General features: G+C 38.2%; 1 protein-coding gene across 5 annotated transcripts in view; it reads left to right on the forward strand.

The window, feature by feature from the left end:
- The window catches only part of gria2b (glutamate receptor, ionotropic, AMPA 2b), a 47,366-nt gene extending 29,927 nt beyond the window's left edge, over positions 1–17,439 (forward strand). The window contains exons 4-16 of one of the 5 annotated variants that reach the window (XM_034141549.1): positions 1,266–1,462; positions 3,475–3,528; positions 3,641–3,799; positions 5,356–5,523; positions 6,758–6,862; positions 7,030–7,137; positions 7,595–7,801; positions 7,888–8,255; positions 10,258–10,456; positions 10,795–11,042; positions 12,310–12,424; positions 14,516–14,764; positions 15,297–17,439. In XM_034141549.1, the coding sequence (XP_033997440.1) occupies positions 1,266–1,462; positions 3,475–3,528; positions 3,641–3,799; positions 5,356–5,523; positions 6,758–6,862; positions 7,030–7,137; positions 7,595–7,801; positions 7,888–8,255; positions 10,258–10,456; positions 10,795–11,042; positions 12,310–12,424; positions 14,516–14,761 (2,174 nt within the window). In that variant the 3' untranslated portion in view covers positions 14,762–14,764; positions 15,297–17,439. Of the gene's footprint in view, positions 1–1,265; positions 1,463–3,474; positions 3,529–3,640; positions 3,800–5,355; positions 5,524–6,757; positions 6,863–7,029; positions 7,138–7,594; positions 7,802–7,887; positions 8,256–10,257; positions 10,457–10,794; positions 11,043–12,309; positions 12,843–12,916; positions 13,032–14,515; positions 14,765–15,296 lie in introns of those variants that run through there. The other 4 variants (XM_034141531.1, XM_034141556.1, XM_034141540.1 and 1 more) reach the window with 4 other exon arrangements.
- The last annotated feature ends 214 nt before the right edge of the window (positions 17,440–17,653 follow it).

Consider the following 17,653-nt stretch of genomic DNA (forward strand, 5'->3'; position numbering starts at 1 on the left):
AACTATTGCACCAACACTTACAAAGGTTTGGTGCAAATGTTAAGCAAATGTACCTGCATGGATAAAAGCCTTAGCTAAATGAAATGTCAACAATAACAGGTGAGCCCATACATTGATTTGTATGTAAAGATTATTAATTTCTATAGAGAACAGGGGTAAGTTGCGCTCCTTCTAGACATTCATATTTTCTTAAGCCATCGAGGGATGAGTTATCGCCGACTTCCCTAAAGGCCAAGGGAAGGGGGGGCAAAGGGAATCGTCTCTGACTAAACTGAGGGTTCATTCTTAATTTTGGAAACAATTATGTTTACTCGCTTGTTCTAAAGCTTTCAGTCATACTGTAGCATACCATCCGCTTTATAGTTGTCAATGAAGTGCACATTTTCAAACTGTCCGTTATTTTAGTATTTCTCCTCCATGTCTGACTATATATTGAGCTTGAGATCTCATTCTTGACTTTGCGCACAGAAAACATTCTCAGAATAACAATACATGGTGGAAATACTGGAAGGTTTGTATAAATACATGGCAACTGCAAGAAACCTGAGAGAAATTGAAGGCTGTGTGACGGTGAACAGTGACCTTGTGTACAGCTTGTTTTCTCACAAAATAAATTGTTTCAAAAGTTGAGAGGAAAAACACAAAAAAAACTGTTTTCCAACATAAAACAGCAATTTAAAACTTTCGCTATTCATGCAGTGAAGTGTATTGTTACAGCCACTTCCCTCCCACACGTTGGTCCGGTTCATTCCACAATACCTGTGACTCATCTAGGTGAGCGCTTTGGATCAAATGAGTCTCTGTAAAGCCTCCACAGGATTTGAAAGAGCAGACAGTGAATGGTCTGTAATGAAAGTTTATTTTCATATTATTGTGCTTCCAGCTTTGGTGTTTTTGTTCTGTTATCATGACTTCCCTGCTTTGTGTTCTTTACATTCTGTATGTGGCTGTGATTTTAAAGTATGCCCACCAAAAATGAAATACAAACAAACAATATAGGAGAGCTGGTTTCAGGGAAATCAGGAATTCAATGCATAACTTGAGCAGAAAAGGTAACAAAGATACTGTGCAGAAACACAAAGCATGATATCTTCTTCTCCCTATTCCCAACGTATTCTTTCCCAACATTCTTGCTCTTTTTCTCAACAAGGTATATCTAAAAACTTGAATGTTCTCCAAAATGTTTCAGGACCAAAGAATAATAACGAATCAGTCAGACGGAGAGAATGAATAATGTTTAAATCCTACTTAATTTCTACCCTCAGGACTTACGACGCTGCAGGTTGTTCTGGACACAGCGGCAGAGAGGAAGTGGCATGTGACAGCAATCAACGTGGGGAACCTGAAAGACGAGAGGAAGGATGAGGCCTACCGCTCTCTGTTCCAAGACTTGGAGAACAAAAAGGAGAGGAGGGTGATCCTGGACTGTGAACAGGACAAAGTCAAAGACATCATGGAGCAGGTAGTGTGTGTAGTTTTTTAACGGTATAGGCAATATACTGTATGTAGGCAGTATACTGCAACAAAGAAGAAATCCGTAACATCTGCTAAAAACATTGAGGACCTACAGTATACTGTTATCTTGACATGATTTGGAAAGGTTTGCCACACTGTAAGCACAGAGCTTCTGGTATTGGTGTATTGTCTTTCTTTGATCTGTCATTTGTGACTTTCAAGCGGGTTAGGTGAGCTGGGATTCAGGTAGAGGATGCTGCTGCTATGTTTTCAGTTGTTGGAACAAATAATGCACTTATGGGGGTGTACTGCTGTCAGCAGTCAGACCTCTGTGGTTTGTTCAGGTCCAGTTTTTCTCTTCCATATCACAGCCTGTAATTTGAAAGCATCTCAAGGAAGCTAGTATCCAAGGAAGCAAGTGTCTTATCTTTTCTTATGATTCTCTCTTTACTATCAACCATCAATGAGAGTTATACATATATTGAACAATAAGAGAATAGTTTACATATCTGCTTATTAAATCATCAAGATCTTCCTATAGCTTGCCCAATAAATGGTTAAGACAACACTTTTCATTTTGTTGTATCCATATATTGTAGGTACTTACAATGCTTACACAACACTGCTATATTAGATATAAGAATGTTAGTGAGTGTGATATGAGTTTTGCAACTTTTTTTGTATTTCCATCATTGATTTTGTGATTTGCTATGTTCAATTACCAGACTAATTCTGGGCAACACAGTTAATGGTTCAATTAAATTAGACTATGTAGCTAATACAGATTGAAATTGGCCAATGTGACTTAATTTAAATTCACAGGATGTTAGAAAACAGCAGGGAAGAGTCATAAAATCACCAAAATGACTCATCATGTACACAGCAATGTACCCACAGTTTGCTAACAGAAGCTATCATAAGCTGCTGGCCATACCAGACAAGGAACACTTAATAAATCACAATTCAGTTAAGCCAAAAATGCAACCGCAAACAAGACACTTTTACTAACGACAGTCTACTACAGTCCAACTGAACTGAAAAGGTAGCTTGCCTTTTAACAATTCAAGGACATAATTGCTACCTTCCTTTCTGTTTCACGACAGAAAACGGCCAAGAAGAAGGGCAAATATGAATATCTTATTGTGTGGGAATACAATTGGGAAGTGTAAATAACAATTACCGGCAGGGATTGCAGGCAATGCTAACAACCTCATTGTCCTTGAATTACTACTGTAGGACAAAAGTGATCTTCAGCCAAAATGGGTTCATTTGATACGGCACTTAGAAAAACAACATTGTCACAAGGACCCAGCAGCCCAGCAGATGTAGAAAGGCACCATAACAATTATACTAATTGTTCATTTAGGCGGTAAACAAAACTGCAATTAAAGGAAAAACAGATACACATAAACAGGTTATATTTACTCCACCCTTTACCCAGGAGAGAGGCTTATCGATTAGCATTTAAAGCATGCCAACTTCTGTTTAAATGAATGCTGAATGAAATCAATGCCTGCAGCCTCACTGCCTGTTTATCTAGGAAAAACAGAATCCGTTCAGGTGGAAGTTTCTTGCTTCATGTCAAAGACATTTACGTGCGAGATAAACAACGTTATTATTCAAATTCTTCAAGCCGCGGCGGCCCTGACAAACGGAGGTGCCACTCAGGCAACAGGATTAGTTTCAGGTGTCTCATTTATGTGAGGTACTGAAACGGTACATAACTGAGATATTCATGTTATTTTCTGCTTTTCTGCTCTCCAGATAAGGGTAATTTATTTGGAATTGGATCTCTCTGTCCAGCAGTATTTGACTGTAAACAGCATAGTCTTTTCCTTTGTGATAAGGGTTAGGAATGTCCGCCATGTTTGGGTTGGAAGTGACAAATTATAATGTCGGAATATCATTTCAAATTTGTACAGTTTTGATAGGTATTTGTTTTGCCATCTTGTTTACCCGAGACTTGCCACTCTTCATCCTATTTGAGCTTATTTTTGTATGTTTCTCATTACTCTGCAGATCATCACAATTGGCAGACATGTTAAAGGCTACCACTACATTATAGCCAATCTGGTAAGTGAACACATGTTCTACATTTGTCCAAGATTTTGGTACCACTTTAAATGTTTCTAAAATGCCTCAGATTGAGAGATTACATCTAGGTCTATAATCTTTTTGTTATCAGGGTTTCATTGATGGGGACCTAACCAAAATCCAGTATGGCGGTGCCAACGTGTCGGGCTTTCAGATTGTTGACTTTGAGGATCCTTTGGTGTCCAAGTTTGACCAGAGATGGGAAGCCCTAGAAGAAAAGGAGTATCCTGGTGCTGACAGTAAAATAAAGGTGAGTTTAAACATTCCCACACGTTGCTTTTTCTTTATTTGCAAGACAGGTTTGTTGGTGAAAGTGTCTTTGTAAGCACTTTAATGTGCCTCAGTTGCTCTAATGTAAGTAAACAATGCTGTCACCACAACCGATTTTATGACCACATTGCACTGTGTGTGCATTATTAAACACCTCTCTGAGTAAAGATTATTCTGCTCTGTAACCCAACGATACATACATTTTCCCATGAGTGCTAGCATGTCTTAAATTATGTTATTTAATATGCACGCAATGTCAATTGAATCAGGATTGTATGATATTAAATCAAGACGTTAGTTTTTTCCCCTATACCAGCCATTCGATGTAACTAATATAGTATAATCTTTCAGAATTGAACTCGCCTCCCACTCTGTGTCTTCAAGAGACACTGTAAACTACTCGCATTTGACATATCAGCCTCTGCCAAAAAATGTCCAGCACCTTCTGTCTGAACAATTGTCAAAGTTCAGGATCTTTTTTATTACCTCACAGCCAGGCTGCCGAAAGTGATTCAAGTCCGGGTGAAAAATCACTCTGACATTTACAACGCTGAACAAACTATCGCAGCACAGACCAAAAATACATCAGAAAAATTAAAAAGACTACCAAAATAAAATATGCACTCTAATTAAGACTAGTTGCCTTAATACTGAGCAGGACGTGTGGTTTGTGAGTGTTCAATACTTATTTTCAACATTATAATTTGTTTTAAACATGAAAGTGAGAATAGACCTTAGAGTTAAAGCCTCTTTTGTCATCTAATTATTCTGCTCATAAAACATTGTTGAGGCGAAGTTGTGTTCAAGATCCATAGTTTGACTTGAGGTAAAGACCTGACATTATCTATGTAGTTTGCCTCAAGTCATAAATCCATCTGCATTGGAGCAAATCATGTTATTGTAGCAAAATGTGACTCCACAGGTCTGCTCTTTTTCCAAGTGAATTTAGTGTTTGGCAATAACTTCTTCATTTATTCTCTCAGCAGTGATGTTCTCTGTTATAGAGCAATCTTTGACCAGCTGTGCTGGTAAACCAAGAGCGTGCTGTGCCTGTGTGTCTGCAGTTTAATGACACCACATTCAGTGATTTCTTGGTCTTATTTACCTTTGTCACTGCTATTCCAAGAAAGACGAAGCGTAAACCTAAAGGCTACGGGTGAAAACACCCTGGAGCTTTGTTATCGTCAAAAGACCAGAGCCAATAACACATTTTAGCCAAAGTAGTCAATCAGGAGTACATTTTGTGTTTTTGTTATGGACTTCTTTTATTTGTGGATTTTGAGCTTTGTGAGTATTTATGGTAGATTAAAACTAACTAAAGTATACATAAAAAAATTTAAAAAAACATGTATCAGAATCAGAATTGCTGATTAATTGCTTTTAACATTCTTGACCAACAACTAAAATCAATCACCAAGGATTAATCAATATCAGCATATGGCGAGAGTAAATATTATGGTAGAAGCAAGGGTTAAGCTGACATATACCTCTCTGTCAACCCCAATCTCAATATCTGTTGTCTTTGTCCTGCTCTAGTACACATCAGCGTTGACCTACGACGCCGTGCAGGTGATGACGGAGGCCTTCCGCTACCTGCACAAGCAACGCATCGACTTCACCAGGAGGGCCAACACTGGGGACTGCCTGGCCAACCCCGCTGTCCCCTGGGCTCAGGGAGGGGAGATAGAGCGAGCACTAAAACAGGTAACACATCTTACTTATACACATCCTTTGATATGGGGAAGATCTCTCTTGAGAAATGCAGCAAATGTCCACACTGTTTTTACCATGTGGGAACATGCAGCTATATGGACAGCTGTTCTTCAGAAGAGAAACAGAGCTGAGCTTTGAATCAAGACAGATTAGCATCACTGAGAAATGGAGCCTTACAGCAAACGCATTTTTTATAGCTACAGGTTCTGTAGTTGGAATACAAATCAAATTGTTAAGAACAAAAGATAAGAACAATCGATATTAACAGAGAATCTTGACTTAAGGTAATCATATTCAGACAACGTACACCTATTCTGAAACAACATCATGGGTAAAACGTACATCTGAGCAGATAAAAATAAAGAAAAAGTACGTGAAACACATTTTATGAAGAGAAATCCTTATGATGTTACACCAAGAGTTTGGGTTTATCATCCATGCTGAGATTTTTGTAATCGTTTGAGCATTGGTAAGGAATGTCGACGTAAGCTTTTCCAGAATTGATAAGCACTTGGCTTTGATGCCCTCGTCTTGTACACAGGAAGTCTGGTTATGCATATTCAAGATGGGGAATAGTTGCTTTAAACCAGCCCATCGGGACAAGACAGGGAGCTCGTGGGTCGTGATCAAACATGTCAGATGATGAGCTCATGTTTTATGCACACGTTTTATGAAAAAATAAATGCATTCAACATGTTTTTTTTCACCCGAAAATACATACTGTACACTGTGTTTTGTTTCGAAGCAACACATAATAATGTTTGCAGGATAACTCCACAGGATACCATTAAGCCTCCTTCTGGTCCTTTTTGCCGTGGCACTTTTGTTATTTAAGTTGGCTACCGAAAAGAAGAGGAGATGGAAATTAATTTCCAAGTTTCTCATCACAGGCTGCCCTCTCCTCTCCAATCTAAAGAGTGTCCTCATGTCTTTTCCTCGCTTTGAAGCACGGCATGAAACCTCATTTCAATCAATTTAGGATCACAGCACTTACTTAGTACTGTAAAAAAGGAGGAGAATACCAGGACACCACTCTCAACTATTCTTCATGGATAATTAGAGACTTCTTCCAAGCTGTAATGTCTTCCTCCAGATTAGCTCAGTCTTTGAATGCAGTATGATGAATAATACAACAGACATCAAAAAGCTGTTTGCATGTGACAGAGCAGTCATAATGTCACTCTGCAGATGCATTTTTCTAACAGTTTGATTTCATGTCTCTAAGGTGCGTGTGGAAGGCCTGACAGGAAACATCCAGTTTGATCAACATGGCAAGAGAGTCAACTACTCAGTCAACATAATGGAGTTAAAGACTAACGGCCCTGTAAAGGTAAGCATCCATTCCACTCCTCTAGAAATGAAGGGATTTACAAATGTTATTGGATATTTCTTTATCATATGGATGGTTTAAATTTGAGGATCAGATTATGTAAAATAGCACTTTTACAGTAGTACTCAAGTACATGCACATGTTTCATGATATTTTTTTCCCAACAGATTGGCTACTGGAATGAAGTTGACAAAATGGCCGTCACCAAATCTGATGTCTTTGCAAATGAATCGACAGGAATGGAAAACAAAACAGTGATTGTCACCACAATCTTGGTAAATATTAAAATATATGATTGCTTGTATAAACGGCTTTCATTGTCTTTCAGGGTCTCCCTTTCTGGTGTCGAGTAGCTTGAGATACAGCTCTTACTGTCGCACATTTTTCAATGCCTTGGACAAAACAAAAGATACATTTAAACGTTATTTACATTCAATGAGAGTGAATTTGCCTAGCCAACATGATTTAGGTATTTTCAATCTCACATTTTCCATTATGGAGAGGTTTCTTCTGTTTTGTTGTAGCACATAATTTCTGTATAAATCATGTTATCAGATTGACAACCAGTTTACCACCAGGCCACTTATTTACAAGTATGCTTTGTTTTAGACCCTCGCTTTCTTCTAGTCACAATGACCTGTCAGCCTGAAGTGAATAATTTGCTTTTAAAGCTGCTTTTACCATTGTTATTTGTGCTGAGCAGTGTTTTCTGTTTTCGTCTTTGTCCTTCAGGAAGCTCCATATGTAATGCTGAAAAAGAACTCTGAACAGTTTACTGACAATGAGCGCTACGAGGGTTACTGTGTAGATCTGGCTGCGGAGATAGCGAAGCACTGCGGCTTCAAATATCAACTGAAAATAGTGAGTGATGGGAAATACGGAGCCAGAGATGCGGAGACCAAAATCTGGAACGGGATGGTTGGAGAGCTGGTGTACGGGGTGAGTGGTCTTTAACAAAAGGTAACATAAGTCATTGATCAACACCACATGGCACCTATTCTAAATATTCCGTTTTGGTTTTATAGAAAGCTGACATTGCAGTGGCTCCTCTGACCATCACTTTGGTACGAGAGGAAGTGATTGACTTCTCCAAACCCTTCATGTCTCTGGGAATCTCCATCATGATAAAAAAGCCTCAGAAATCCAAACCTGGTGTCTTTTCTTTCCTGGACCCGCTGGCCTACGAGATCTGGATGTGTATCGTGTTTGCCTACATAGGCGTAAGCGTGGTGCTGTTCCTTGTCAGCCGCTTCAGCCCGTACGAGTGGCACACTGAGGAGTATGAGGACGGGCAGATCCAGACCAATGAGTCAACGAATGAGTTTGGCATATTCAACAGCCTGTGGTTCTCCCTTGGAGCCTTCATGCGCCAAGGCTGTGACATCTCACCTAGGTAGGTCAGACAATTCAACAGCTGCAGTGTTTTTCTCAGTTTAATCAACCACAAATAACTTGTGACTTGAATGTAAGTGTGCTTTATTGCATTTCTCACAGAGGTTATTGACAGCTGTGATTTTGCAAATGTGACTTACTGTAAGCCAAAGTGTATGTTTAGCTATGCTGGCAGTATTTTGTCCAACACCTTAGTCCAGTATTGGGATCAGTTGATGGACTAGAATCAATGCAAAAGAACAATGATTAACTTTGGAATGTCTTTCTACACATTTTCATTAGACTACACTTCATTTACCTTTTGTCCAAAGCAACTGACAATACAACAGTAGAATAAACCATGAAGATAGCTTTCAATAAGACCAATTATAGCAGTGGCGAGCCGTCAGGGCCCTCTAGGCCCTCTGTGAGGGCCTAAGATATTCCAAAAAATAATATTTAAAAACATTAAAAAAATATATATTTTTTAAAAATATATTTTTTTTTTATATTATTTTTGTTATATTTTTCATTAGTTTTACCGAAAAAAAACTTGATTTAATAAAATAACATTTCCAAAGAAATAAATCCTTCGAATCTGCCTGTTCGGTCTCTGTTTGAATGTGAAGGGTTACATGAAAGAAGGTCTGGCCCTCTCTGCGATTCACAGAGGGCCCGCTATAGTAACTGAACGAGAGAGTAATGTCAAATGACAGTACAATTGACCAATCATATCTTCCCTCTAAATGGGTGGGTTTCATTTTCGCGGACTTTATGACAAGTTCCGCCCGCTGTGAAACTTTTCTTGTTTCCATAGCAACAACAACTTCCTGTCAACAGCGTGAACTCACCTTCAAAATAAAAGCATGCCAAATTACACTTAAGACATACAACTGTAACGAAAGTAACAAACACAATGCAATATCATTTTCAATGTCAAAGAACACAAATTGGGTTCACAGGTGTTGTTTTGTGTGGTAGAGGGTCGCTGTCATTGATGCGTTTTGCACCCTGGGCCGTTGTTTTGATATTCCGCTGAAGTATACGCTGTGACGTAATAACTCTTTTTTTTCCTTTTTTTCGAGGGAAGGGGTGGGGGTCAGAGGGCCTAGGTATAAAGCTCACGGCTCGCCACTGAATTATAGTGCTACTGGATTGGCATCAAATAAGCCAACATTTTCTATGAGCTAGCTACAGCAATAAACGTTTTTTGTTTTGCTTTAAGCCTACCCCTAACATGTTGCTACTCAGGGTTACTTTGCCACTTGAAATCAAACAAACAATCTAGTTTAGCTAATAATTTTTCCAAGCTGCCCAAAGGAGACTCACTTTTTATAAATTCCTGGCAGGAATCTTCCAAACTACAACAAAACATCTAGTTTTTCGGTAGTGAGGTTAACCTCGAGGTCCACAAGAAGGACTGTTCATATCTCAATGTACTGTATGCCAGCCAGAGGCATTCCTGCTGTGCTATACTTTATTCAAAAGTGCCTAAAAGGTGATTTTTGTACGTTATAGATACAAGTTATGTATGTCCTGCAGTGCTAAATAAGGGAGTTACGTAAATGGTTCTCCTTCATTAATTTAGTGTCAGATACACTTTTGCATATAAAGATTTAATATCTTGTGAGAGCAGGCACTTGTAAGTAATGTAAGAGTCTTGTTTTCCCCGGAGATGATTCAACACGTCTTCTACATCTCATCCCGGTGATGTGAGGAGTGTCAACATGCCTTCCGATCAGGAGACTGTGTTGTTTATTATTATATAATGCTTGGTTATTTCTCCAACTGAAGCAAGACGTTTCTACCTATAATTCAAAGGCTATCACTTTAATTGCTTATCAAAATCCATTAATAAATCCTTTTAACAAAAATAAAACTTTAATGAAATCACGTCCATCCACTCACTACAGTTGCAGAATCTTTCGTTGATACTGAATAATATTTAAAATACCGGTACATGTAATGTACTATGGAATCATAACAAACACAAATCAAAATATATTGATTTGTTTTTCCAATAGATCTCTGTCTGGGCGTATTGTTGGGGGCGTTTGGTGGTTCTTCACTTTAATCATCATCTCCTCCTACACCGCCAACCTGGCTGCTTTCCTGACTGTTGAGAGGATGGTCTCCCCCATTGAAAGTGCAGAGGACCTTGCCAAACAGAGTGAGATAGCCTATGGGACTCTGGACTCTGGCTCTACCAAAGAGTTTTTTAGGGTAAGAGATACTCTCTTATTCTATTACTGTAGAAACAAGGCTTTAGGTTTAAGACTTAAAACTTTAACACAGCATACTTTACTTCTTGCTGAACCATGTTCTTGAGCTGAAAATACTACCTTGTTCTGGAAATGAAATCTTAGGGGTATCATGAATTTCCTGTACGCAGTAAGGTTTTACCCCGAAATATATAGTCAATTGATGCCTTACTCAACCTAAAGTAACATCAGCATACCATTCAATTTTGTTTGGAGCAAATCCTAATGTGTCTAAAAGCTGGTATAACTTGACTTTATTAAGAAAAGGTGTTTTTTTCCTTTTTATTTTTTTCAAAACAGCGCTCAAAAATTGCCCTCTTTGACAAAATGTGGACATACATGCGCAGTGCGGAGCCCTCTGTGTTTGTGAAAACCACAGCCGAGGGGGTTGTGAGAGTCCGCAAGTCCAAGGGGAAGTACGCCTACCTGCTGGAGTCCACCATGAACGAGTACATCGAGCAGCGGAAACCCTGCGACACCATGAAGGTTGGAGGAAACCTCGACTCCAAAGGATACGGGATCGCTACGCCGAAAGGATCCTCATTAAGGTGGGTGGAATAGTATAACAATGTGTCCAATGTTGTTATAGTATCCCACCTACCCTGATGTAGCTTTGCTTATTTGTCTCTGGTTTGTATAAGGAGATGAGGTAAAGCCAATTCCCCTTCAAATTCTTTAAAACCCATTGCAATTTATTGTAAGTCGATAAATTGCAAAAAAATGTTTAGTCATTTTTTTTGATATTTGATTATTGACAAATTTGCTGCAATATTTTCCCAAATTATTACTATTAACAAATTACAGAGTATATTGAGACTCATTCCTCTAATCCAGGCTGGTTTTCAGCTGGGTTTTTGAGACTTATCATATTGTATCACTCCTATATACTCTTATTAATCCGGATTTGAACCTTTTATAATGCTCCCATAATCTAAATTTAGATTGCTCTCCTATAGTCTTTATGTGTAGTACTGTCCAAGCTTGTCTTTTTATATGTTTCTATATGCTTAACAACTTGCCTTACTGTTCTGCTCTTTCTCTCATTTGAATAATGTTGAATTGTTGCATAGTTTGTATATATATGATAAGATATTTTAGGAATGTATAGATAAATGTCTATTTTCTTACTGTGATTTGCTAAACCCTTGCAGTACACTCATTTTATTTAATGACATAATGACTTTTTCCTTTGTGGAAAACAATTGGACGAAACTCAAAATATATACCGCCTTTTATTTGTGGCACTGCTTGGGTTTCAATATGTATGCATTGTTGAATTCTGATTATTGAAGCCATTTAGATATCTATTATAGCTTTTTTCTCAGTGTGCCCCTCAATTGGATCAGCTGCACCAAAAACTCCCTCACCAAACTATTATTTAATGGGTAGTTGGGTTAGATGGTAATTTATTTGGGAAATGTTGCATGTTTCTGACATATTTCCATGAGGTCTAACCATGTTTCCCCCATTACTGCTGTTTTGCTGTCTCTCTTTTAGTGGAGTCACTTGCCAGACACTGTTATATGTATGTTGTGGATGTGAGTACGTTGCTGTAGCCACTAGTCCCCCTAGTCTTAGCACTCTGTCCTCTCTGTTGTGTTACAGCTATGCTCTGCCACCTTTGACAAACATTCATGTTACACTTGATCTTGATTATAGGATAGCTATTTTGTGATAGAACTACCCAAATACTATGAGAGGGGAGGGGGGATAATATACATAAATCTACTATTTTATCTCTAAAATGAGGGAGTGATAGACAGACGATTGATAAGTGGCTCACCCTGTCTTACAAGTATGTTTTATCGTTTCAAGAAATGCGGTTAACCTCGCAGTACTAAAACTGAATGAGCAAGGCCTGTTGGACAAATTGAAAAACAAATGGTGGTACGACAAAGGAGAGTGCGGCAGCGGGGGAGGTGATTCCAAGGTCAGCCCCAGTGAGCAAAGTGATGGGTAACTCATTGCAACTCCCAAAAGTAAGCAGCAAACCAGCACAGATCCCGATCCACACTGACAGCAGGCCAGTCACCTGCTGACTCAGCGCCACAGAAAGCAACCCTCAGCCACGTGAATCATCAGCACGTACTGACAATCAGGTCTCCAAAGAAAGTACAAGACATCTACCTTGAACTCATTAGCTTAGCCTCTTCCCATTGGCCCACTGAACTTGGATATACGGTATATCTGTTGCCTTTGCTGCTTACTTCAGGCGATACGTTAATGCACATTTGGCTCTGCAAAACTCGTATTTGCTTAGGCCAAATGGCGCATCAACGTTTATCGCCACTGCAACGGAAAGAAGAGAAAGAAATGTAAGAAAGAGAATCAAAGACAGAAAAAAAAAAGTTTAATCAGTGTTAATGTAATAATAACATAAAATAACATTGATAATGTTATTTATGTTATTTTCCACGTGAAGAACGCCAGTAAACCTTGCGGTATTGAAACTCAGTGAGCAAGGAGTCTTAGACAAGCTGAAAAACAAATGGTGGTACGATAAGGGTGAATGTGGAGCCAAGGACTCTGGAAGTAAGGTTAGTCACTGCAGGTTCTATGTGATTCAAGCACACTCATAATTATTAGTGGGAATGACCCCATTTAAAGTAATGATAAATCATTTCAAGCAAATGCACAATCAAAGCATGAGATGCCTTGGTAAGATGTAATTTACTAATGCCTGCAGACTTACTAATGATTAATACCATTTATATTATTTTATAATACAGTAATGCATGCAATGTCATTCTTGAAATGTGCACTTTTTATCAAAATGACCCGTTAAATCCTCTTTTTCCAGCTCCCCAATATTCAAAGACAAATGAAATGGAATGCTTTTTTCTTACAAAAAAGCATTCATGAGATATTAATCAATTAAAACATTTGGACACAGCTACACAAAGGAAACGCTCACAGCAATACTGAATACTGAAATCTGACAGTGATTGGCTAATCTCTGGACCATCTATAAAGGGTGTCCAATGGTGTTAACTGTCCTCTGTTGTATTCGTACCACTGTCTTTCACTGTGTAGTACCGTGTGTGAGTCTTGTTTTTGGTTTTTTATGTTTGCGTGGCCTCGTGTTGATCTAAGTGTGTTATTAATGGAGTTCACACTGATTTCACAGTTACCTCTCACTCTTATCACTTAAAATATATCACAAGTTATGAAAAAACCCACCATAAAAAAAAACAATTAGCAAACCGCTCCTTCACCTACCTTTTTTCCCAATGTTAAGCTTCATGAAATCAATTATTAATGAAATGATCCGTGTGAAAAAATGAAGTACTTAGTTCTGAGTGATTCTCTTTCCTCAGTTGGCACTTGTTTCTTTTCCTTGATAATTGATACTCACCTCTGTCTTGTCACTAGTCCCAATTTTTAAACCGTGTAATTGTAACTGTGTTGTCTATGGCTGTTCTGTTGTCACTTTTCCAAACACACATATATTGTGCACCACTTTGAAAAGGTAGAGCCCTATGTATCCATTTGGCATCCACCTTAAATGAATACATGGGTGTTTAACGCGCTAAAAGAACTCACTGTACTGTATGTGTCAGACCCCAATTGGTTTATTACTAAGCTGTCTTCCTCCTTGTCTCTGTCTTTAAGTAAAGGTCTTTGAGCACGTTTGTAACAGCTTAGCCCTTTGTTATGGGCAACCCATGTAAATGGTCCTTGTACAGTACAAATTTCGGATGTAGATCCACAACACATAGACTGTATATGCACTGCATACAAACTGTTGCTGCATTTCATTATGATTACAGTACTAACCAACCTACACTGCTTTAAATTTACCCCAAATGAAAAAGCACCTGTGTGTTATGTCTTGTTAATTTCTGTGCTTTTTAGATATTATTGGCTGTCAAACAAATGTATTATCATTATTAGATGTAGTGGTGCATTTTTGTGCATTTATAGTATTTGTTGTGATTGTTTTATTCATGTGCATTTTTAAAACATTTCCAACTTTCACTTTTGCCCGTCCGCTAACCTCTGTCTCGTGTGCATTTCACAGGAGAAGACCAGCGCTCTCAGCCTGAGCAACGTGGCTGGGGTGTTCTACATTCTGGTCGGAGGACTCGGCTTGGCCATGCTGGTGGCCTTGATTGAGTTCTGTTACAAGTCCCGAGCCGAGGCCAAGCGAATGAAGGTGGCAAAGAATGCACAGAATATTAACCCACCTTCCTCGCAGAATTCCCAGAATTTTGCAACTTATAAGGAAGGTTACAACGTATATGGGATCGAAAGTGTAAAAATTTAGGGGGTAGGGAACGAGGTTTTCATAAATTCCCCCAAATGCACGCTTTTTTGGCTCCATCCGTTCCATCCTTCAGTGTTAGTGAATGAAGAGGTTGGCCACAGGATCGTATGTACTGGTGACTTATGATTTAATGAGAGAGAGAGAAAGCTATTACCCTTTTTAAAGACTAAAACTGTGTTCGTCCATTTAAGTTTCCTTACTATTTTGAACCATTTTCATGTATGACTGTTGATGGCCATGCTTGTTAATACCTCTGTCCTAGTAACGCATTTCAACAATAATGCTTGTAATGACCATGCATAAGCCTTTACATGATCATTTTAATCTTGCATTGTGTTACCCATCGAGATCATATTTGGTTCTCATCTACATTGTCAAGTTTTCAACATTTTATAATCTTTTAAGCTTACATATGTTGAGATACCCTAACCTAACATGTTGCCTCCTTGTTTGTTTATGGATCCTTGTGGGTGTGAATGTGTTAATGTTTGTGCTGGATTGTGTGTGCGCGTACACGTGACATTTGTGTATTTAGATGACCTTTGGGGATGCCATGAGGAACAAAGCAAGACTTTCCGTCACTGGGAGTACCGGGGAGAATGGTCGGGTGATGACTCCAGAGTTTCCTAAATCTGTCCACGCTGTCCCGTACGCGAGACCTGACATGGGACTAAACGTCAGCCTGACAGATCTGTCCTGATCAATGAGAAACTTCTGAGTGCCTTACAATGGTTTCAATAGAGCGTTTTTTTTGTCTTTTCCGTCCTGCCCTCCCTCCTTCTGTTCTGCGGCTTTTTCTGTCTGTCTGGTGAAAAAGGAAAAAGATGGAGGCTTCATTTTGTGGCTCACAAAGACTTGTATTGTTGCTCTCTGTCTCTATTTCTCGCCGTATAAAACCCCTCTTTCTCTCTGGGTGGAATTATATCTCGGAATATAAAAGGGAGACTCTTTTTTTCTAAACTGATGACACCACACTTTCCTATCTTACTGTCTGGACTGGACTGAAACAGAGACGAGGGCTTGATTGACGGCAACGGCTGCTTCTGGGAGTCCGAGTTTCAGCCATCTCAACTGTGTGTGTGTGTGTGTGTGTGTGTGTGTGTGTGTGTGTGTGTGTGTGTGTGTGTGTGTGTGTGTGTGTGTGTGTGTGTGTGTGTGTGTGTGTGTGTGTGTGTGTGTGTGTGTGTGTGTGTGTGTGTGTGTGTGTGTGTGTGTGTGTGTGTGTGTGTGTGTGTGTGTGTGTCTCAGAGGAAGATTTCGTCAAAATCACACTGTTTCTGTAGCCCCCTCCGCCGAACAGGATTTTCAAGCACACTTGATATCATCTGCATTAAGATGTGAAAATGTCCTTTTTTTTCTAAGAAAATCTAAAAAAAAGTTTATTGAAAAAAAGTATTTTTATGTATTTTCACAAAATAGCTTTTAAATAAACTTGCTTACTGGTTGGATATAACATCTTAATGTGTGAGTATTCAAAAGGAATAAAATACTAAACAGCTTATAGTTCCATATTTTTAAAGCCAAATACATTGCATATGGGGCTGAGATGTTGAAATCATGTAATTAATTCTTATTCTAAACTTTTCCTGTATATTTTATTCTTTAACATTTGGTGTTGATATGAAATATATGTCAATGCTTGAAATTTGGAATCAATCCTTCTACGTTTTACTTGTTAGAGTTGGTACAGCAATTTTGCTTTATACTTTTGTCTTTTTGTTTTGCTTCCGCGCTTTTGTTGTTCGTATTTTTTCTGCCGAGAACCAGGGTTGTTCTACTTTGAAAAAGGAAATTGAACTGTTTACATGCCATCAATGCAAAACAAAAAGTATTATCGCATCACATTTTAAAGTGACATCAAAAAGAGGCATTGACATCTACACAGTGGTTTTAAATGCCAAATAAGTGACAGTGCCAAAATCTAGTGCCAGTAGATATGAATATAGTCGTAATATAATCAATCACTGTCATCTCAGTGAATGTAAATTATACATTCTGTAATTTTTGTAACTAGATGTACAGTTGGTGGCAATGACAGTGCTAATACAATAGCCTTTACGCTTTGTTTCTCCATGTATTTTGCATTGATCTGACAATAAAGTAGCACCAGTTGCATGTTGTTGCAGAAAATATTACATAAGTTTATTTCATTACTGCCAAACATGCATTTTCATTTAAATGTTGAAGTTGTGAGGTTAATTGTTTGAAATTGGAAATATAATGTTAGACATATATACAATATATACATATATACATATATTTTATACAAAAAGTTTGAATATGAAAAATGATAGCCCCTTTTCATCAAAGCTACTCTGCTTCCTTTAAATACTAAATTTGGTTACTTATTAAACTAATGTTTTTTTTTTAGCTATTTAGTCCCAACATAAGTTATTTAGAAAACTTATGCAGACAAGCACTTTTAATTATAAGGCACACTTTGTTTTATTTTTTCTAAAATTGACTTATGACGAGTCCTCAACTGCAACACACAGGAAGGTAAACTGTATTAATATTATTACTGTTGTTTTTTTAAATGAACAATATAAACATGTAGTTGCTTATCAAATTTCATCGCATATTCAAGCTATTCTCACTGACATTTTGTATATGGAATGTGTGCTGACTTGTTTATTTTTTGGGACTCTTTCTAAATAAAAGTGGCTGATCTCTTGTTATCTCAAAGTGTTTGTCATTTATTTTTGCTTGAGCAGCCCTTATCCTGAATAAAGCATCACTGAACAAGTTTTTTATTAAATTAAAACTACTTTATTAAATGTCTTAAATGGGACATTTAAAGGAGCCCTTTTTATGCTTTTGGGGTTTTTCCTCTCATGTAAATGGTCTGCAAATGCTAAAATGCCAGAGTTCACGTCAGAGGGAGTGCAATGT

Source organism: Trematomus bernacchii, unplaced genomic scaffold (assembly GCF_902827165.1).
Source record: "Trematomus bernacchii unplaced genomic scaffold, fTreBer1.1, whole genome shotgun sequence".
NCBI lineage: Eukaryota > Metazoa > Chordata > Actinopteri > Perciformes > Nototheniidae > Trematomus > Trematomus bernacchii.